The following is a 19,891-nucleotide window of genomic DNA, read 5'->3' on the forward strand; positions in this document are numbered from 1 at the left end:
CCAGCTTCCTGCAGTGAGGTATTACCTCCTTTAGCGTCTACTATACCCCTGGGATCCCCTAGACTCAGTGCACACCGTACCTCACTTTGGTGTAGTATTTACAGAGCCAGCTTCCTGCAGTGAGGTATTACGTCCTTTAGCATCGGTATACCTCTGGGGATCCCCTAGACTCAGTGCACACTGTACCTCACTTTGGTATAGTATTTACAGAGCCAGCTTCCTACAGTAGGGTATTACCTCCTTAAGCCTCGGTATACCTCTGGGACCCCCTAGACTCAGTGCACACCATACCTTACTTTGGTGTAGTATTTATAGAGCCAGCTTCCTACAGTGAGGTATTACCTCCTTTAGCGTTTGCTATACCTCAAGCGATCCCCTAGACTCCGTGCACACCGTACCTTACTTTGGTGTATTTACAGAACCAGCTTCCTACAGTGAGGTATTACCTCATTTAGCCTCCACTATACCTCTGGGGATCCCCTGGACTCAGTGCACACCGTACCTCACTTTGGTGTAGTATTTACAGAGCCAGCTTCCTACAGTGAGGTAATACCTCCTTTAGCCTTTGCTATACCTCAAGCGATGCCCTGGACTCAGTGCACACCATACCTTAGTTTGATGTAGTATTTACAGAGCCAGCTTCCTATAGAGTCCACACCCAAAAGCGGAGCAGGGCTTGCTGCACTATCGATGCCAGCCTGGCCACAGAGGTCATCTGTACAGGTGGAATATACACGAGGCAGAAGATGCACGGCCTCACTACTGAAGCCCGTCGTTCATCAAGGAATGACCCATCACTTCAATGTCATAAGGAAAAGACCAACAAGAAATGTGCGGACAGTTTTTATTAGAGGAGTGACCTCGATAAAACAGGCTGCACGGCATTGAATAAGGGGCGATTTCATTGCACATTTGTGACACCGAATCTAGACTCGACAAGCTTCCGTGCCAGAAGGACTTGAAGCAATGCTCACTGCCATGAGGCTGTGACAAAAAGTAGAAAGTCAAAGAGTACTTTTGTGTTTGGACCATGTGGCGAAGGACTGGAGAAAGAAGTGGTGCAGAGATGTCTCAGTGACTAGGACGGAGAAGCTCATGCTACGTCATTAAACATCTCCCCCACTGATCCCTTTCCCCTCTAAGAGTGATGTGTTTCCACATCTGATTGCCTTTTACTTTAAGGATTTTGTTTGTCATTTCTTGAACATTTCCTTCATTTATTTCGATCGTTGCATTTTGGCTTCTTTAGTCTGTACCAAAACATTCTGCAAACACCCAACATTCCTCATAAAGAAAACATTCTCTCTTGCTACCTCTCTTTCTTCCCTTATGTGAACTAGGGCGATGAGCTTCATTCAACATCCCCAGCACAGAACATCCACTCCCAGTGAACAGGAAATGCATGATGCAGACGAGGCTGGAACATCGCCTAACAACGGGACGCAGAACTTACCACAAACTTCTCTGCCAGTTTATAATGCACAAAGTCGAGGCCCTCTGGGTGCTGAGTCACACAGACGCTTCGACCACCTGACAGGATCGGCTTCCCTAAAAGCAGGTTATTGATCTTATCAAATATCTCCCTCAGCTGCGAACCTACAGAAAAAAAAAAAGGAGATCTCACACCAAGAGAACAACCCACAGCACAACAAACATCTTCAAACAAGGGCTCCTCGGGTCCTTGGAATAAACCACATGGAAAACAGTGTGTCGAGTTTGAGATTAAGAAACAGCTGCAGGACATTCTGGAAACGGATTCATTTGTCCTTCTCCAAGTCCAGACATGGATCCCATTTTGGAATGTGTCTGCAGAGCGAGTGGCCATACCGCTCTCCTAAGTAAGAACCTACAACCCCCACTGCAATGTGGAACCGGCTGGACACTGCCTTTCATGCTTCTCTCCTTCACCACCACTCAAGTACTCTTTCTACAGCCGGAAGAGTGAAACAATGCAAGCAGAGACACCACTAACTCAAATGAAAAACAAATGTGGGGCCTGTGACTAAAGAAATCACTGAACTGAGCCCTGCCATCCGCACACAGAGCACAAGTCAAGGGAAGCTGCGAACGCACCGCAGTCCTGCCGGAAGATGCCCATCCAACAACCTCTGTGGACTGCGAGGCGTCTGCAGAAAGAACGGATGGCAGAATCACATCCTGTGCATTATCCTGATTAATGATCAGCGTTTCAAAAGATGGTGTCAGTCATGGGCATGTTTCCTTAGGGACCACTGTGCTGCTGCGGCAGACCCTCGCATAACCTCACCACTATGCATCATTGGAGGAAGCTGGCTCTATACACGATTCATACAAAAGTTGATATACCATGTAAAGAGTCCAGGGGTTCCCCTATGAGTGGACGGGGGCTTGCTATGCAATGCCAAAGTGCTCTGTTAGGGGGTAGTGTGGTCGAGCAGCCTTAGGCTTAACACAGAGAAGTGCAAGACATTTGCAAATACACACAATGATTAATAAATGGCACACACGACTCGAGAAGGAGATCCACACAATTTATAAAAATACCAAGTATCTTTATACATGTTTAAGCATCAGAGAAAAATCGTTCAGGTAGGCACGTTTTTACATGTACATTTATTTTCCCTTTAAAAAGTGGACAGTGCAATTTGAGTTCTGCAATGTTAACCAATGTAGGAAGCTGGCTCTTTATGCGATATACCAATTCTGGTTATATCATGTAAGGAGTTCAGTGATTGCGCCAGAAGGGTACAGGGTTCCATGTTAAACCCAAAGTGCTCCATTTGTGGTAGTATGTGCGAGGAGTCTTAGGCATAGGTTATACACACACTGACCAATAAATGACAACTCACAAAGGAGATCAACACCAATTTTATAAAAATATTCTTCACTTCAAAGAGTGGACACAACAATTTTTCAGTTTAGCAAAAATACGTATTGGAGGAAAACAAGAATGCAGTTTTGAAGGTAAGTACCTGACCTTACAAATCCAGTCTTCAGGGTTTCAGGTCAACACCAGGCAATCTTCAAATTAGTACTAAGCGTGCACCACCAGCGGCACAGGGACGGCTGGGTGCAGAGGTCAAATTCGGGGTCGAGCATCTAATGTAAACCAATGGAGACTGGGGGTGATTGAAGTTGAGCTGCTCACAGGTAAGCAAAGCGGTGTCAGGGGTCACTCTCCTAGAGTTAAGGTAAGCACGGGGGCACAAGGCAGCACCAAACTTACACCCTCAGCGGCACAGGGGTGGACGGGTGCAGAGTGCCAACACAATGTCGGGCACCCAATGCAAATCAATGGGGGAAATCTGCTTTGGAGAAGGGCTGCAGGCTCGGGCCAGGAGATTGATTGAAGAAAACCTACAGCTTCCCAGGTAAGTTCTGGTGCTAGGGGGCGTAGGGACACCATTGGTCAAGCTCCCAAGGCCAGGGGCTGTTTTGTGTCTGGAACAGCTTACAGGGTAGGTCGTGGTCAGGGGGAGTTTTGGATTGAGGGTGCAGGCGTCGAGCTAGAGTACCGGCGAGACACTCTGACTCAGGCCCTGGGCGTCTGGTGCAGTGGTGGGTCTGGAGGCAGTTTTGTGGTTCTTCAGGGAAGAGCTCTTAGGTTTTAAAGTTGGTTTCTTCTTGGACAGGTCCCCTGGAGGTTCTTGATCTTTATAGAAAGCAGGCAGTCCTCACAGGGTTTTGGAGGTCACTGAGCCTGCAGGACGAATGGACTTTTGTATCAAGGGTGAAAGGCAGTAGACAGCACGGCAGGGCTGAGCCAAGTGAGTCACTGGTCTTTATTTCCAGCTGGGAGGGCTTTTCAGCATCCGGGCTTAGTAGGTCGTCAGGAATCTGATTTCAGGGTCTGGGGGTGCCAGCTAAAAGTGGGGGTTTGAACAGGGGACTGCAATCTGCTGCTAGCTGAAGAGGCTGGGGGGAGGGGGGGGGGGGTCGCATTATAAAGGCGGCACAGCCTTTGACGTTTCCCTCTCAACCACTCTGCTCATATTGGGAGCGGAGGTGTGAAGCCTCTGCCTAGGATGGGCTTTGTTTCTGGCCTCAGGCATCCAGAAACAAGGTGCTAAGGACCACCCATCTGAAAATGGTGAAGACCAATCAGATGAGGAAGAAGAGGAAGGGGATGACCAGGTAGATCAACCCCCTCCACTTCATAGGGAGAAAAGAGCCCAAGTGGCCCTGACTCCAAGAGTAAACCTCTCAGTACCTAGATCCCACACAAGTGGATCAGGTACCACTGAGGACAGCCTCAATGAGGACAGCCTTTTAGCAAGGTTGACCAAAAGACTAATATGAAGAGAGAGTGATATCACATCACAAAATGGTTCACAGCCTTTGAGAGGGCTTGAGAAATGAGAAAAGCGAAGAGGTCACACTGGGAGACACTCCTTTGGGAACTCTTCTCTGGTAACTGCAGAGACCGACTCCTGACCCTTACAGGGGCAGATGCTGGGTCTTATGACCTCATGAAGAGAACTCTGATTGAAGGATTTGGACTCACAACTGAGGAGTACAGAATTAGATTCAGGGGGCTCACAAAGCCCAAAACCAATCCTGGATTGACTTTGTAGACTAACAGTTAAAACACTAGATGGTTGGTTAACTGGTCAAAATGTGCATTATTTCAATGGTCTTTACAATCTGTTTATGAAAGAACATACTTTAAGTAATTGCACTAATGAAAAGTTACATCAGCATTTGGTAGACCTAGGTCTAATTTTTCCCCAAGAATTGGGAAAGAAGGCAGACCACTGGGTCAAGACAAGGGTGACTAAAACAACCACTGGGGGTGACCACAAGAAAGGGGTTACAAAACCTCCCCAGGGGAAAGGGGGTGAGAACCCCCAAGATAAAAAGCCTGATTCTTCTAAAGAGCCCCATAAACCAGCACAGGGGGGTGGGTCTCAAAACTCCTCCCAATCTACAAGTACAGGGGAAAGACATTTTATCCTTTAAAGGCCTGGTGTAACAACTGTAGAAAGTTGGGACACTTAACTGGAGAAGGTACTTGTCCTAACAAGAAGCCCCCTAGTCCTAGTACAGCTACTCCTGGTGTAGCAAGTCTACATATGGGATCAACAGTGTGCCAAGAGCAAATCGGGTTGCACACTGAAGCAGTTGTAGTTTCAGAAGGGGAAGTTGAGTTTGCCACTGTAGCTGTGTGGCCACCCAACTTAAAGAAATACTTACAATACCCTTGGATCAATGAAACTAGGTTAGAAGCTCTGAGGGATAGAGGTGCCAGTGTCACTATGGTGAGAGATACACTGGTTTCCCCTGAGCAATACTTGATTGAGAAGTCTTACCCAGTCACCAACGCTGACAGTGTCACCACTAGTCATCCCATGGCCATGGTAACATTAGGCTGGGGGGGGGGGGTTACTGGCCTGAAACAGGTAGTGGTCTCTCCAAAGTTGCCAGCTGCCTGTCTGCTTGGAAATGATCTGGAAACCTCAGCCTGGGCTGAGGTTGAACTAAAGGCCCATGCAGCCATGCTGGGCATCCCTGAATTGGTGTGTGCAAACCAGAGCACAGAGCAAGAGGAAGGGTGAAAAAGTAGGTCTGGAGCCTGGAATAATGGCCCAGCCAACCAAGAGAAGAGGAAAGAAGACTGGGGAACCAGCTTCTACACAGCAAACCATTCAGGACCCCTCTCCCCAGGGAGAGGATTTGGATACCCCTGAGGGAGCTGAGTCCATGCAGCTTGACCCTTACCAGGTTGAACTCTTGGGCCCAGGGGGACCCTCTAGGGAAGAGCTGTGCCAGGGTCAGCGAGACTGTCCCACTCTTGAAAGCCTGAGGCAGCAAGCTGTTTCAGAAGCAAGGGGAGATGTCAGTTGTACTCACAGAGCTTATTGGGAAGAGGGATTACTGTATGCTGAGGCAAGAAACCCCACTCCTGGAGCCACCAGGAGGGTGGTAGTGCCACAGAAGTACAGGGAGTTCCTCCTACTCTTGGCTCATGACATCCCCCTAGCTGGACATCTGGGGCAATCCAAAACTTGGGAAAGGCTAGTGAGTCACTTTTACTGGCCCCAGATGCACCAAAAGGTGAAGGAGTTTGTCAGCTCCCGTGTCACCTGTCAAGCCAGTGGCAAGACAGGTGGCCACCCAAAGTCCCCCCTCATCCCACTACCAGTGGTGGGGGTCCCCTTTGAAAGGGTAGGAGTGGACATTGTGGGTCCACTTGAACCACCCACAGCCTCAGGGAACAAATCTATTCTAGTAGTAGTGGATAATGCTACTAGGTACCCTGAAGCAATTCCACTTAGGGCTACTACAGCTCCTGCAGTAGCCAAGGTCCTCCCAGGGTGTCTTCACCAGGGTAGGGTTTCCTAAGGAGGTGGTTTCAGACAGAGGTTCCAACTTCATGTCTGCTTACCTAACACACATGTGGAAGGAGTGTGGGGTGCAGTACACGTTTACTACACCCTACCACCCACAAACCAATGGCCTTGTTGAGAGATTCAACAAGACATTAAAAGGTATGATCATGGGTCTCCCTGAAAAACTTAAAAGGAGATGGGATGTCCTGTTACCATGCCTGCTTTTCGCTTACAGGGAAGTACCACAGAATGGAGTAGGTTTCGCACCATTTGAACTTCTGTTTGGTCATCCTGTAAGGGGACCACTTTGTCTTGTAAAAGAGGGCTGGGAGAGGCCTCTTCAAGAATCCAAACAAGACATAGTGGACTATGTGCTTGGCCTAAGGTCCAGAATGGCTGAGTACATGGAAAAAGCATCCAAGAACCTTGAGGCCAGCCAGGAGCTCCAGAAGCACTGGTATGACCAAAAAGCTGCACTGGTTGAATTTCAACCTGGGCAACAGGTGTGGGTTTTGGAGCCAGTGGCACCAAGGGCTCTCCAAGATAAATGGAGTGGCCCTTACCCTATCCTAGAAAGAAAGAGTGAGGTCACCTATCTAGTTGACCTGGGCACTAGCAGGACACCCAAGAGGGTTATCCATGTGAACCGCCTTAAGCTCTTCCATGACAAGGCTGACATCACCATGCTGATGGTGACTGATGAGGAACAGGAAGCAGAGAGTGAACCTCTCCCTGACCTCCTCTCCTACAGGCCACAAGATGGGTCAGTAGATGGTGTGATCTTTTCAGCCACCCTCTCTGCCCAACAGCAGACTGACTGCAAGCAAGTCTTGCAACAGTATGCTAGCCTCTTTTCCCTGACCCCTGGTCTGACAAACTGGTGTACCCATGATGTGGACACTGGTGACAGTGCACCTGTCAAGAACAAAATCTATCGCCAGTCAGACCAAGTCAAGGAAAGCATCAAATCTGAGGTCAGCAAGATGCTGGAGTTAGGGGTTATTGAACCCTGAGAGCCCCTGGGCCAGCCCAGTGGTCATCCACAGGGTGGAAAGAGAGAAATGAGGTTCTGTGTGGACTATAGAGGGCTCAACTCGGTCACCAAGACAGATGCTCACCCTATTCCAAGAGCAGATGAGTTGATCGACATATTGGGTGCAGTCAAATTGCTAAGTACCTTTGACTTAACTGCAGGGTACTGACAAATTGGCATGGCCCCAGGAGCAAAAGAAAAGCCAGCATTCTCCACACCTGATGGGCATTATCAGTTTACTGTTATACCCTTTGGTTTAAAGTATTCCTATGCCACCTTCCAGAGGTTGGTGAATCAAGTCCTTGCAGGAATGGAGTCCTTTAGTGCGGCTTATCTAGATGATTTTGTGGTCTTTAGCTTAACCTGGGAGGATCAACCAATCCGCATTGGGAAGGTTTTAAATGCCCTGCAAGCTGCAGGACTAACTATCAAGGCATCCAAATGCCAGATAGGGCAGGGAACTGAGGTGTACTTGGGCCACCTTGTTGGGGGAGGCCAGGTACAACCCTTACAGCCCAAGATCCAGGCCATCCTGGACTGGGCAGCTCCAACAACCCAGACCCAAGTCAGGGCATGCCTTCGCTTGACTGGGTACTACAGGAGGTTCGTGAAGGGATATGGGTCCATTGTGACCCCCCCTCACAGAACTCACCTCCAAGAAAATGCCTAAAAATGTAAACTGGACAGTTAGTTGTAAAAAGGCTTTTGACACCCTGAAAGAGGCAATGTGCTCAACACCAATTCTGAAGGCTCCAGATTATGCCAAGCAGTTCATAGTGCAGACTGATGCCTCTGAGCTAGGGATAGGAGCGGTCCTATCCCAGACCAATGATGAAAGCCAATACCAACCTGTTGCTTTTATAAGCAGAAAGCTTCTCCCCAGGGAGCAGTGTTGGAGTGCCATTGAGAGGGAGGCCTTTGCTGTGGTTTGGTCCCTGAAGAAGTTGAGACCATACTTGTTTGGTACTCATTTCCTAGTTCAAACTGATCACAGATCTCTCAGATGGCAAATGGAAATGAAAGGTGAAAATCCTAAACTGCTGAGGTGGTCCATCTTTCCAGATTCTTCTACTTAGAAAATGAATATTCTCTAGGGCACAGGTCTTCAAACTGTGGGGCGCGCCCCCCGGGGGGGGGGGGGGGGGGGGGGGGGGGGGGCGTCGATAGGTTCCCAGGGGGGCGCAAAGGCCTCTGCAAGCACATGTAAATGAAGACGCCTGGAAGTGCAGCGATGTTTATTTGCTGCATTTCCAGGCTGTCTTCATTTACTCTGAAGCTTTTAACAAACATCTTGCTGCTATCACGTGCACTTTCCCAACGAGCCGACTGAGCACTCACGAGGGATTCTGACACACCGGCGCTGGGTGAGGGGGAAGACTGCGGCCACGCCCACCCCCTCCAGGCCACGCCCCCTTTTCCCATAGCTATAAAAGAGCGCGCTGATCCACAAGCGCGGTCACTGTCCTGCAAGCTCCTGAGGCGAAAAGCCGGGAGGTTTTTAAAAACTGCATTTAAAGCTTTGTTTGTGTAATAACTTTGTGCTTTTAACAAACATCTTGCTGCTATCACGTGCACTTTCCCAACGAGCCGACTGAGCACTCACGAGGGATTCAGACACACCGGCGCTGGGTTAGGGGAAGACTGCGGCCACACCCACCCCCCTTCAGGCCACAACCCCCCCCCCCCCCCCCCAACAAAAGATGTGCTTCCCCTGGAAGCGCAGCGGACGGGCGCAGCGGGCTCGCGTTTGCGCGCCAAAGGCGCGCCTAAGGCAAGCCCGTCTGCGCCCGTCCGCGACCGGATCGCGTCCAGCGCCAGCCATGCTGCCTGTGTCCATTCACACAATCAAAGGATTGTCTGGTCCAGTGCGGAGCTACGGTCACTGATCGCTGCCACTCCCTGTCAGTCGCCTGAGCTCAATCTGACGACTCAGGATCTCCCGCCCCACTGCCCACGCTGCCAAAAGTCTCTTGGCATTGTCTCTCCCCAAATAGTATCACCTCTCAAAAAAGCAAGTAAACCATCTCGCAACACCTCCTCTACCCAACTTAGGATCGGTCTACTGAACTGCAGATCCCTTCCCAAGCATGCTGATGATTTATGCTTACTAATAGCGGACTCTAATTGGGACGCCTTGTGCCTTACGGAGACATGGCTCAATGAGGACAACATGGCATCCATTTCGCTAGCAATCCCGCCAGGCTTTAAACTGAGCTTCTCTAATAGAAAGGAAGGCCGAAGAGGTGGTGGAGTGGCTTTCATCTACAACGAGAAATACACATTGTTGTCCTCCACTCCTACTACATTCCCAGGCACAGAAGGGTTACACTTTTGCCTCCAAACTACCCCCCAACTGTCTCTTACAGGCCTAATTATCTACAGACCCCCGGACTGCCCGGCAACATCTTTGAGTGAGCTTATGGACTTTATAGTCCTAAACTCTCTAGCCCACCCGCATTATATCGTAGCCGGTGATTTTAATCTTCACGCCGACAATCCTGATTGTCCACAGGCTACTCACCTCATCTCAACCCTGCAATCGGCCAATCTAACTCAAGCTATTGCAGGTCCCACGCATCGGGCGGGGCATATGCTGGACCTTTTCTTTTCCAACATATTTAACACAAAAGCTAATTCTCCGATACCACTGCTCTGGACGGATCACTACTTAATCACTATGTCCATCTCAATCTCCTCCCAGTCTCAGATCACAGGGAAACGTTCCTATGTGCGGAGAAAATGGGATAATTTAACAGCGGACACTCTATGCCCGGCACTTCGAGCAAATCCCCTACCCCTTACCTCGGATGTAAACTCCGATGCTGCATCACTGAACTCGTGGATTGGCAATGTAGTGGACTCTATCGCTCCGACCAGAATCGCTACGTCGCGCAGAGAATCTCCCTCTGCTCCATGGTTCTCCCCTGAGCTGATGGCCGTAAAAAGTAAATGCAAAAAGCTGGAGTGCCTTTGGCGAGCAAATTACTGCGAATCAGCCAAAACCAGCTATAAAAAAGCCCTCCATGCCTTACATTTATCCATAAAAAAAAGCCAAAAAAATCTTCTTCGCGACCTCCATCCAGCAGGCAGAACAATCAAGTAAAGAAGTTTTTAAGATTGTTAAATCTTTCTTCAAGCCCAGAGCCATCGAGATGGATATTATCCCATCCGCAAGACTCTGTGAAACCATCTCAGATTTCTTTGACACCAAAATATTAAAAGTGTATGATACTTTTACGAACCCAGAGCTGACATCTATGGATGAGCTGGGAGTTTGAGCCACCCGCTTCCTCCTTAAATCAATTTCAGCCCATCACACTCTCTGAGGCATTGAAAGAAATAAAAAAATGCAAATCTGGGGCACCTGATGATCCATGCCCACCTAAACTGTGGAAATTAATGTCTGACGCAATCGCAGTTCCCCTCTTACACATATGGAACACGTCCATTACAACAGGCATGTTCCCGGATTGCTGGAAACAGGCCATTCTTCTCCCGCTGAAAAAAAAATCCCAAGGCGCGCCGGATGATTTGAGCAATCTCCGACCCATTTCCCTTTTAGCAGCCCCTGGCAAAATGCTCGAAAAACTGATCCAACGGCAGCTTAACAGCTTTATTGAAGAAAGCGGTGCCCTACATGAAACTCAGTCTGGCTTTAGGGCCGGCTTTAGCACCGAGACGGCCCTCATTGAGGTTGCCGAGTCAATCAGGTGGTCCTTAGAATCAGGGGCATCAGCTATGCTGGTGCTCCTGGATCTATCCGCTGCTTTTGATACGGTAGATCATAGCAGACTGCTGATTCGACTTAAGGACATCGGCCTTGGAGACAAAGCTCTTAATTGGCTACACTCCTACCTCACAGATCGGTCCCAGAAAGTGGCTCTGGGCCCCTTCTCTTCTGAACCTAAAGGCCTCTGGTGTGGTGTCCCACAGGGGTCGGCACTCAGCCCTCTGCTGTTCAATGTCTATCTGGCCCCGCTTTTCACCTTGATTGCTAAATGGGGGGTCAAGGCAATATCATACGCGGATGACACTCAATTGGTCCTCCCCTATACAGACACGTCAGAGGCAGCTTTTAGTAAAATCAGGGGCTGTCTTCGAGACGTGGCCAAATGGATGAACACTAATAAACTCAAAATGAATGCGAGCAAAACAGAGGTGTTATGCTTTGGAAATCTCAAACACCCCCCTCCGGACTTGTGGTGGCCAACGGAAATGGGCCCTGCCCCATCTCCCGGAACCCATGCAAAAAATCTAGGAGTAAGATGGGATGAGAATTTGTCCTTCTTGCCGCATATACAACAGCTTACCGCTGGCTGCCTGCACAAACTCAGAAATTTGCGAAAATTTCTGCCCCTGCAACCAGTAGAGTGTCGAAAAACGGTTGTTCACGCAACAATCACATCTCGACTTGACTATTCTAATGGCCTCTTTCTTGGTCTGCCCAAATATGCGGTGCAACGCTTACAGATCGTGCAGAATGCGGCTGCGAGATTGATAAAACGTGTCCCTTTCAGGCAGCATATCTCTCCGCATCTGCACGAGCTGCACTGGTTGCCAGTGGCAAGCAGAATTAAGTTCAAGGTGCTTACCTTGGCTTTCAGAGCACTAAAAGGCACGTGTCCCAACTATCTAAAACTTCGACTTCCCCGTTACCACCAAAAACGAGAGCTGCGCTCAAACTCCTTGCTCAAGCTAACTACTCCGCGTGTGAGGAAAGCTAGACTTGGAGGCAGGTCCTTCTCTGCCGGCACGGCTAAACTATGGAATACCTTGCCCCCTGCCATCCAATCTGCCACTACAGAAGCTAGCTTTAGGAAGCTCCTAAAAACTTGGCTCTTTATGCAATAATCTTGATCTTCCCCCTGACTAATCGCTCTTGGCTGTAGGACTCGCTAGCGCCGGGACACCTCACCTGAGGTAGCTGTTCGCGCTCTACAAGCATCTGTATTATTATTATTATTAAGCCCTCAGAGTGCCGTGGGGTCAGAGGTCAGTGGGTGTGCTGCTGGGGGCTTGCTGGGCAGTGTCTGGAGTCTTATTAAGACTCCAGCACGCCTGAGTTTTTCACAGGTCTTTAAAGACCATTGGCACATTTACATACCTTTGGAAACTGGTTACCGAGGTTGTTTTGTTCTGTTTCCAGTACCCCCTGGGCCCCCACTCTGCCTATTTTTACATTGAATTTTACACTTACTGCTGTAGTGTAAGAATGCATTTCATGAAAAGGAATATAAAGTAGGGTTGCCAATAGAAAAAATGCCAGCCATATATGTTTAAATAGTCTGAAAAGACCTTGCTTTGACACTGAATAGGGTCTTAAATAAAAACGTATGTATTCATTTGTAATGTGACTGTTCCTTTTATTTTCAGGCATGAATCATTCAGGCAGACCTAAAACACATTTAAAAGTGCTTTATATTTGCTTTTCGAAGTATGCACAGATAAGTGCTGAAAATAGGGCTTTAGGTACTGTTTATTTTTGTACCGTCTGGGACTTCAAAATAATGAGCTGGCAACCCTAATCATAAGACTGGAAGTTTGTTGCAGGATCAGCACATTATTTCCTTCACCCTCGATTCCCTGATTAATTCCAGTGTCTGGGAATTCACCCTGCATTTCGACAACTCACTCATTCTCAACCTTCACTTTCATGCTCACCCTGCATTCCCAGCGCATAGTTATGGTTTTCCCGCATTTGCCACATAATCCAGCGTCTGCTGCATAAATTGCAGATTAAAAAAATACGTTACCTCACAGTGGAAGGCCCTTTCTAAAGGTTGACTGGTCACCTTTCTGTTGCTTATTGCTATATGTGGGTGTTAATGTGGTACTTATGAGGGGCAATAAAGGCCAGAACAAAGTTAACAAGTGTAAAAATAGCTAAATAGCGCAGTAGTGCTATCACAAAAAATGCAGCATAATTCGCCTTTGCTTGCTGCAGAATTTAGTCAACCATGCTGCATAATTTGGCCTTCTCCTGCTGCATAATTCCAATGGCCCTGTTTATAGTGCTGTGAGGTCCCAGCCTGTGGCAGAAAGCACTGTGAATATGGAAGTCTTTATTTTAAATCAGAATTCACATACTCTTACTCTAAGCTAGTCGGCAACAAAATGATGCAGTGATTGAAATAAAACAAGTTCTTACAAAATATACTTTTTAGTAAAGAGTAATCAAACTGTATCTAATGCAGACATTTTTGTAAGTGTCTCCACTATTCCAGATTCCAGCTGATAACTCCTTTACATTACATCTTAAAAAGAATAGATCTTTGCCACCATAAAGCTTTAAGCAGATCCACTGGAATTATTCAGCAGAAGAAGACAACATTATGCGGCACGTTTGACTAAATTATGCAGCAAGAAAAGGTAAATTATGTGGCACAATGCGCCACATTTTGTAGTTAGCATTACTAGCAAATGCAGTAAACTGATAATTATGTGGAAAACGCTGCTGCTGCAGAAACTCATAATTCCAGTGGCCCTGGCTTTAAGTGACTCAAATCAATTAATGGCTGGTAAGTAGGTTGGTTTCTTTAACTTTCTGCACTACCACAACACCCTTCGCTTTCAGGCAGAGGCACCTCAAAGTCAGAATTAACCATTCAGGGGCAGCTTTTGTGTGAAAGCAGAGTCCATGTGGTGGCGGTAGAAGGCCAGCAGGGTTGCATTCAGATTCAGAGCCCTAATCCTCTTGATCCCTGGGGCCTCACTGTGATGGTCCAGGAGACAGAGGAAAGGAACGAGATTCATAGATATTGTCAAAGAGAAGGCCTAGAATAGGGAGCACTGTATGTGGACTCATTTTTATGTTTACAAATGGCCAGAGACCACTTCTTCAGAGAGATGCCCCAAAGAAGGGGACTATATAAGTGTTTTTTTTTTTTTTAAAGTGACATTCATTAGTGAAGCTGGTACTGCTGCCAAGTGTGTAAGTGGCCACTACTGGTTATCATAAAGGAGCAGATGCAGCAGGACTGGGGCCCAGGGATTTGAGGGGCCCACTGCATCACAATTATGACTGTGTGAGAAAGTGCCATCTTTCTTACATGGTATGCCCCCACTTTTTGCTAAATTGCTGAATGTACTTTGATTAAGTGTACCCTGGACTCCTGCCAATCAGGTGCCCAGGGCCTATGTTCCTTCCTTAAAACACACAAACTCCAAATTGGCAAACCCTAGCCACATGTCAGCCCCTGGTAAATGGTACCCTAGGTATCCAGGGCCTTGTGACCAGGGAAGGCCTCTAAGGGCTGCAGCACTCATTGTGCCACCCTCAGAGGCCCTGTACCCTTACCCACACACACTGCCTTTGCAGGCTGAGTGTCTGGGTGCAGGACAAAACAAAGAGTCGACATGGCACACATCTCTGTGTGCCATGCCCATCACCTACACTGCCAAGGCATATATCAGTCACCCCTCTAGCTGGGTGCCTTACGCCTATGGTGTGGGCACAGGAGCAGGAGCCCTGTGCCCCTACAGTACCCGGGTCCATTCCTGGGCACTGTAAGTGCAGTGCTGCCATTTAAGAGTACATGGTGCTGAGAGCTCGTCAAACACGAGCTCCACAGCACCATAATGGCAACACTGAAGACTGGGAAGTTTGGTATCAAACTTCTCAGCACATTAAACCCACACTGATGCCAGTGTGGGATTTAATGTACTCAGCACCCCAGAGGGCATCTTAGAGATGCCCCCTTACAGCTGACCTACAATCCACATCTGCTCTGAGGCTGCCCAGGCTGCCACACAGTAGACACGTTGCTGGACCCCTGGGTGGGAAAGCCCCTGCTCTCCCGGGCCTGCAACAATGCACATCCTGGGTGAGGTGAGAAATCTCCTCCCCCAGGATGAGCAAAAGGGAAGCTTCAAAGGCATGCCGCCATTTGGAGTTTCCCCATGCCACTGCAACCCCCCACTCTGGCGGGAAGCTTGGCCGGAAACCCCATACAAGGACAGGGGATGTGCCAGCCTGCCCACCCCACCCCTCAGGTGGGGGAGGCGTGGTGAAACACATCTCCGGGCTCTCGCCATCTTGAAGATGGGAGGCCCTACCCTATCAGGATTAGGCTACTGCCCCCCTCCCACAGGAGAGAGGCAGGATAGGGGGTGTACCCACCCCAGGACAAGGACCCATTGGTCCCTGGCCTTCACCTACCTATAACGCCCCTAAATCTAGTATTTAGGGGCACCCTGAACCTTCCTTCCCCAGATTTGAAAAACTACAAGAAGAGCAAGAAGAACAAAGACCTGCCCTGCAGCTGCTAAAAAGGGAAGAAGACACCAACTGCTTTGGCCCCAGCCCTACCGGCCTGTCGACTCCCGGACCTGCACCAGCGCGGCATCTCTCGGGGCCAGCAACCTCACCAAACCCCGGAGGACCTGGCTACCTTTTGGCTCTAAGCCCCTGGGACTCCCATGAGTAGAGGCTCTAGTCAGAAACCTACTTCTAACCCCTGGCAGTAGCCCGGAACCGCGAACCCAGCACACTCTGCACCAGCCAAGCCTGGCCAGTGCCGGAGTGGACAAAGACCCTGAAGACGACCCCACGGCGACTGTGACCCCGAGTCCGGCACCCAAGGACCCCCCTCGACATTCCGGAAGAAGCCTGCAGCCTCAGAACAGAGTGCCACCCCAACCGCGATCAACAAGAGGGTAAGATTTCCGACATCAAAAGGCACCCCTGCACCCGGCGCCCTGCGGCCCCCTGTGCCCAATCCCGGGGTACCCACCTAACCTACAACTACCCAACTTACCTCTCGAAGTGGTGGTGGCACCTGAAGCATCCTCGTCCCCGAGCTTGCAGCCTTTATCCAAACCGGAACATTCCCATTGATATCCATTGAGCGCCCGACGGCTCAAAAGCACCCTGCACCCAGCCGCCCGAGTGGCCCTGGCAGTGCAATCTCTACACTAGCCTACTTCCCCCACTTGCCCTGAGTGGGTGACCAGGAGCCCAGCTCCCACAGCCGCGTGGCCTGCTAGTCAGCAGCCACCAAACCAGGCCCCCCTATTCCTCATAGGCTAACGTTGGGCCTAACTCTCTCTGCACCCAGCCGTCCTGAAACCGCTGAGGGTGAACTGACTGTACCTACCCGACACTGGGAGACCCCCGAGTCTAGGCCCAGAACTTCAACTCGGCCAGTCGAGAACTTACCCTTAAACCGCGATCTTCATTTTCCTCATAGGGTAACATTGGCTGGCTTTTTCTTGGAAATTCTTCTAAGTGTGAACTTTTCAAAACTCAAAATATTCACCAAAAATCAGCCGAGTACCAAAAACGAATTTACTCACCTGCTCTTAGGTGAGCTCCCAGTGCTGGATCTTGGTGCCCAGCACTGACTCTGAAAAGTACCCACAACTACACTTACCTTTAACTCCTTTTTCTTCCATAGGAAACCATTGACTGCTTTTCTGTGAAATTTCTTCTAAGTGTTGATTTCTGCAATCTTGAAATATTCTTTTAAAATCGTACAATTTCTGCAAACGTAATTACTTACCTGTTTCTGATAAAGACCCCAGTGCTGAGTCTAGGTACTCAGACCTGGATTGCAAAAGTAACGATAAAGTACTCTACCTGCAACTTGAATTTCTTGCCATAGAGATCCATTGAATGTTTTCTTTGAAATATTTTCTAAGTGTCAACTTTTGAAATAGCTAAATATTATTTAAAAATCAGTACAGTAATTAAGTCTACTTTCACCACTTGATTCTGAATATTGTCCCAGGGCTGGATCTAGGAGCCAGACCTGGAATTCCAACAGTAATCTGAAAGGAATATGCTACTTACCAGTATGCATCTGTTCTTGGCATGTAGAGCTGCAGAGTTGTACACTTAGCATAGGTCGCCATCTGGTGTTGGGCCCGGATGTTTGCAGTTTGTTTTTCTTCTTGGACAGTCTTTGGAAGTCACGAGTTTGGTGACTCCTCCTTCGGTCCGTACTGCGCATGGGCTTCGGCTCCATCCTCAGATTGTTTTTCGCCAACAGGGAAATGATGGAGCGTAGTAATAACAGTGAGAAACCCATGTGTTGTATCTAAATAAGATGTACTGGAACGGATACAGGTAGCCGGGGAGGCTGGTGGGCGTGTACAACTCTGCAGCTCTACATGCCAAGAACAGATGCATACTGGTAAGTAGCATATTCCGTTCGAGGCATATGAGCTGCAGATTGTACACTTAGCATAGATTACATAGCAGTACCCAACCTTAGCGGCGACCACCGGTATCCGTTGCAGCTGTTTGAAAAAGTGTCTTTAGTACAGCCTGGCCCACCCTAGCTTGCTGTTTGGAATGCACATCTACACAGTAGTGTTTTGTGAAGGTGTGCGGTGTAGACCATGTGGCTGCCTTGCAGATGTCATCTAAGGGTATATTCCCTAGAAAAGCCATAGAAGCCCCTAACTTTCTTGTAGAGTGGGCTTTAGGGGGAACAGATAATGTTCTCTTTGCCTTTTGATAGCAAATTTGTATGCATTTTACAATCCACCTAGCTATCCCTGATTTTGAAATGGGGTTGCCTTTATGTGGTGGAGAGAAGGAAACGAACAATTGTTTAGTCTTCCTGAAGGGTTGCGTTCTTTGTATGTAGTATAGTAACGCCCTTTTTACATCAAGTGTGTGTAAGGCCCTTTCTGCAACAGATTGGGGTTGCGAAAAGAAGACAGGTAATTCCACTGATTGATTGAGGTGGAAGGGGGAAATGACTTTGGGCAGAAACTTCGGATTTGTGCGAAGTATGACCTTGCTGTGATGCATTTGTATGTAGGGTTCCTGTATGGTGAACGCTTGTATTTCACCAACCCTTCTAAGGGAAGTGATAGCTACAAGGAAAGCTGTTTTCCAGGTGAGAAACTGTAGCTCACATTTGTGCATTGGTTCGAAGGGCGGACCCATTAGACGTGTAAGAACTAAATTTAGATTCCATACAGGGGAAGGTGGTGCCCTGGGAGGAATTACTCGTTTAAGGCCTTCCATGAAGGCTTTAATAGCGGGCACTCTGAAGAGTGATAAATGCTGCCTGTTTTGTAGATAGGCAGCGATCGCTGCTAGGTGTAGGCGTATGGATGAATATGCCAGGTTACACCTGTGAAGATGGAGCAGATAGCATATGATGTGCTGTATGGATGCATCTAGGGGGTTAATTGTATTGTTACGGCAGTAAATTACAAATCTTTTCCACTTTGCGGCATAGCATGCTCTAGTGGTAGGACGTCTGGCTTCCATGATGATGTTCATGCAATCAGGGGGAAGGTTAAGGTATCCGAATTCTAAGATTTCAGGAGCCAGATCGCCAGGTTGAGCTGGGCTGGGTCCGGGTGCCTGATTTCTCCATGGTTCTGGGTTAGGAGGCATGGGGAAAGGTGCAGTTTTTGATGTGGTACCACTGATAGTTGTAGTAGCGTGGTGTACCACGGCTGCCTGGCCCACGTTGGAGCTACCAGAATGAGTGTGAGGGAGTGCTGTTGTAGCTTCCTGACCACTAATGGAATTAGTGGGAGAGGTGGAAAGGCGTATGCAAATCTGCCTGACCAGTTCATCCATATCGCATTGCCCTTGGACAATGGGTGTGGGTATCTGGCGGCGAAGCTTGGGCATTTTTTGTTTTCGTGGGTGGCGAAGAGGTCTATTTGAGGATGCCCCCACTGTTTGAAGAATGGGTGAAGAACTTGTGGATGCAGTTCCCATTCGTGTAGTTGTTGCGTTTGTCTGCTGAGCAGATCTGCTATGGTGTTTTGTACTCCTGGAACGTGCTGTGCCAGGAGAAAGATGTTTTGGGGAATTGCCCATCTCCATATGCTCTGGGCTAAGCGGGAGAGCTGGGGAGAGTGTGTCCCCCCCCTGTTTTTGTATATAATACATCGCAGTCATGTTGTCTGTGCGAATGAGCACTGCTTTGCCTGAAATTTGTTTTTGGAAAGATTTTAGGGCTAGAAAGATCGCCAAGAGCTCCAGATGGTTGATGTGGAGCGATTTTTGCTGTGGCGTCCATAGACCTTGCATTGTGAGGTGTAGGAGGTGCGCTCCCCAGCCGGAGAGCGATGCGTCCGCTGTTAGAATCACCTGAGGAACCGGGTCCAGGAACGGCCGTCATTTTGGAAAGGTTTGTGGTGTTCCACCACTGCAGAGAGTGATGTGTGCGGCCGTCCACCAACACCAGATCCGTCAGCTGACCCTGGGCCTGGTTCCACTGTTGTGCTAGGCACTCTTGAAGTGGACGCATGTGGAGTCTTGCATGGGGCACTATGAAAATGCAAGACGCCATCATTCCTATGAGCTTCATGAACACTCTTGCTGGAAGAGAGTGTTGGGGAAGGAATGTTTTGCGTAAGGCTTGAATGCTTGTGATTCTGGCTGAGTTTGGATAGGCAATACCTTTGGAGGTGTCTATAGTGGCCCCGAGATATTGCTTTGTGTGAGATGGTATGAGGTGCGACTTTTGGTAGTTCACCGTGAAGCCTAGCTGGTGGAGCAGTTGGATGGTGCTGTTTGTATGTTGCACACATTGGTGGTAGGACGTGGCTTTTATCAGCCAGTCGTCTAAGTAAG

General features: G+C 48.7%; 1 protein-coding gene across 1 annotated transcript in view; it reads right to left on the bottom strand.

Moving 5' to 3' along the window:
- Nucleotides 1-19,891, bottom strand: part of GLE1 (GLE1 RNA export mediator) — a 336,359-nt gene that overhangs the window by 157,952 nt on the left and 158,516 nt on the right. Inside the window, exon 10 of the mRNA XM_085614075.1 lies at nucleotides 1,454-1,596. Coding sequence (XP_085470201.1) covers nucleotides 1,454-1,596 — 143 coding nt within the window. The remainder of the gene's footprint in view (nucleotides 1-1,453; nucleotides 1,597-19,891) is intronic.

The sequence above is a fragment of the Triturus cristatus genome, chromosome 1_2, assembly GCF_964204655.1.
Source record: "Triturus cristatus chromosome 1_2, aTriCri1.1, whole genome shotgun sequence".
NCBI lineage: Eukaryota > Metazoa > Chordata > Amphibia > Caudata > Salamandridae > Triturus > Triturus cristatus.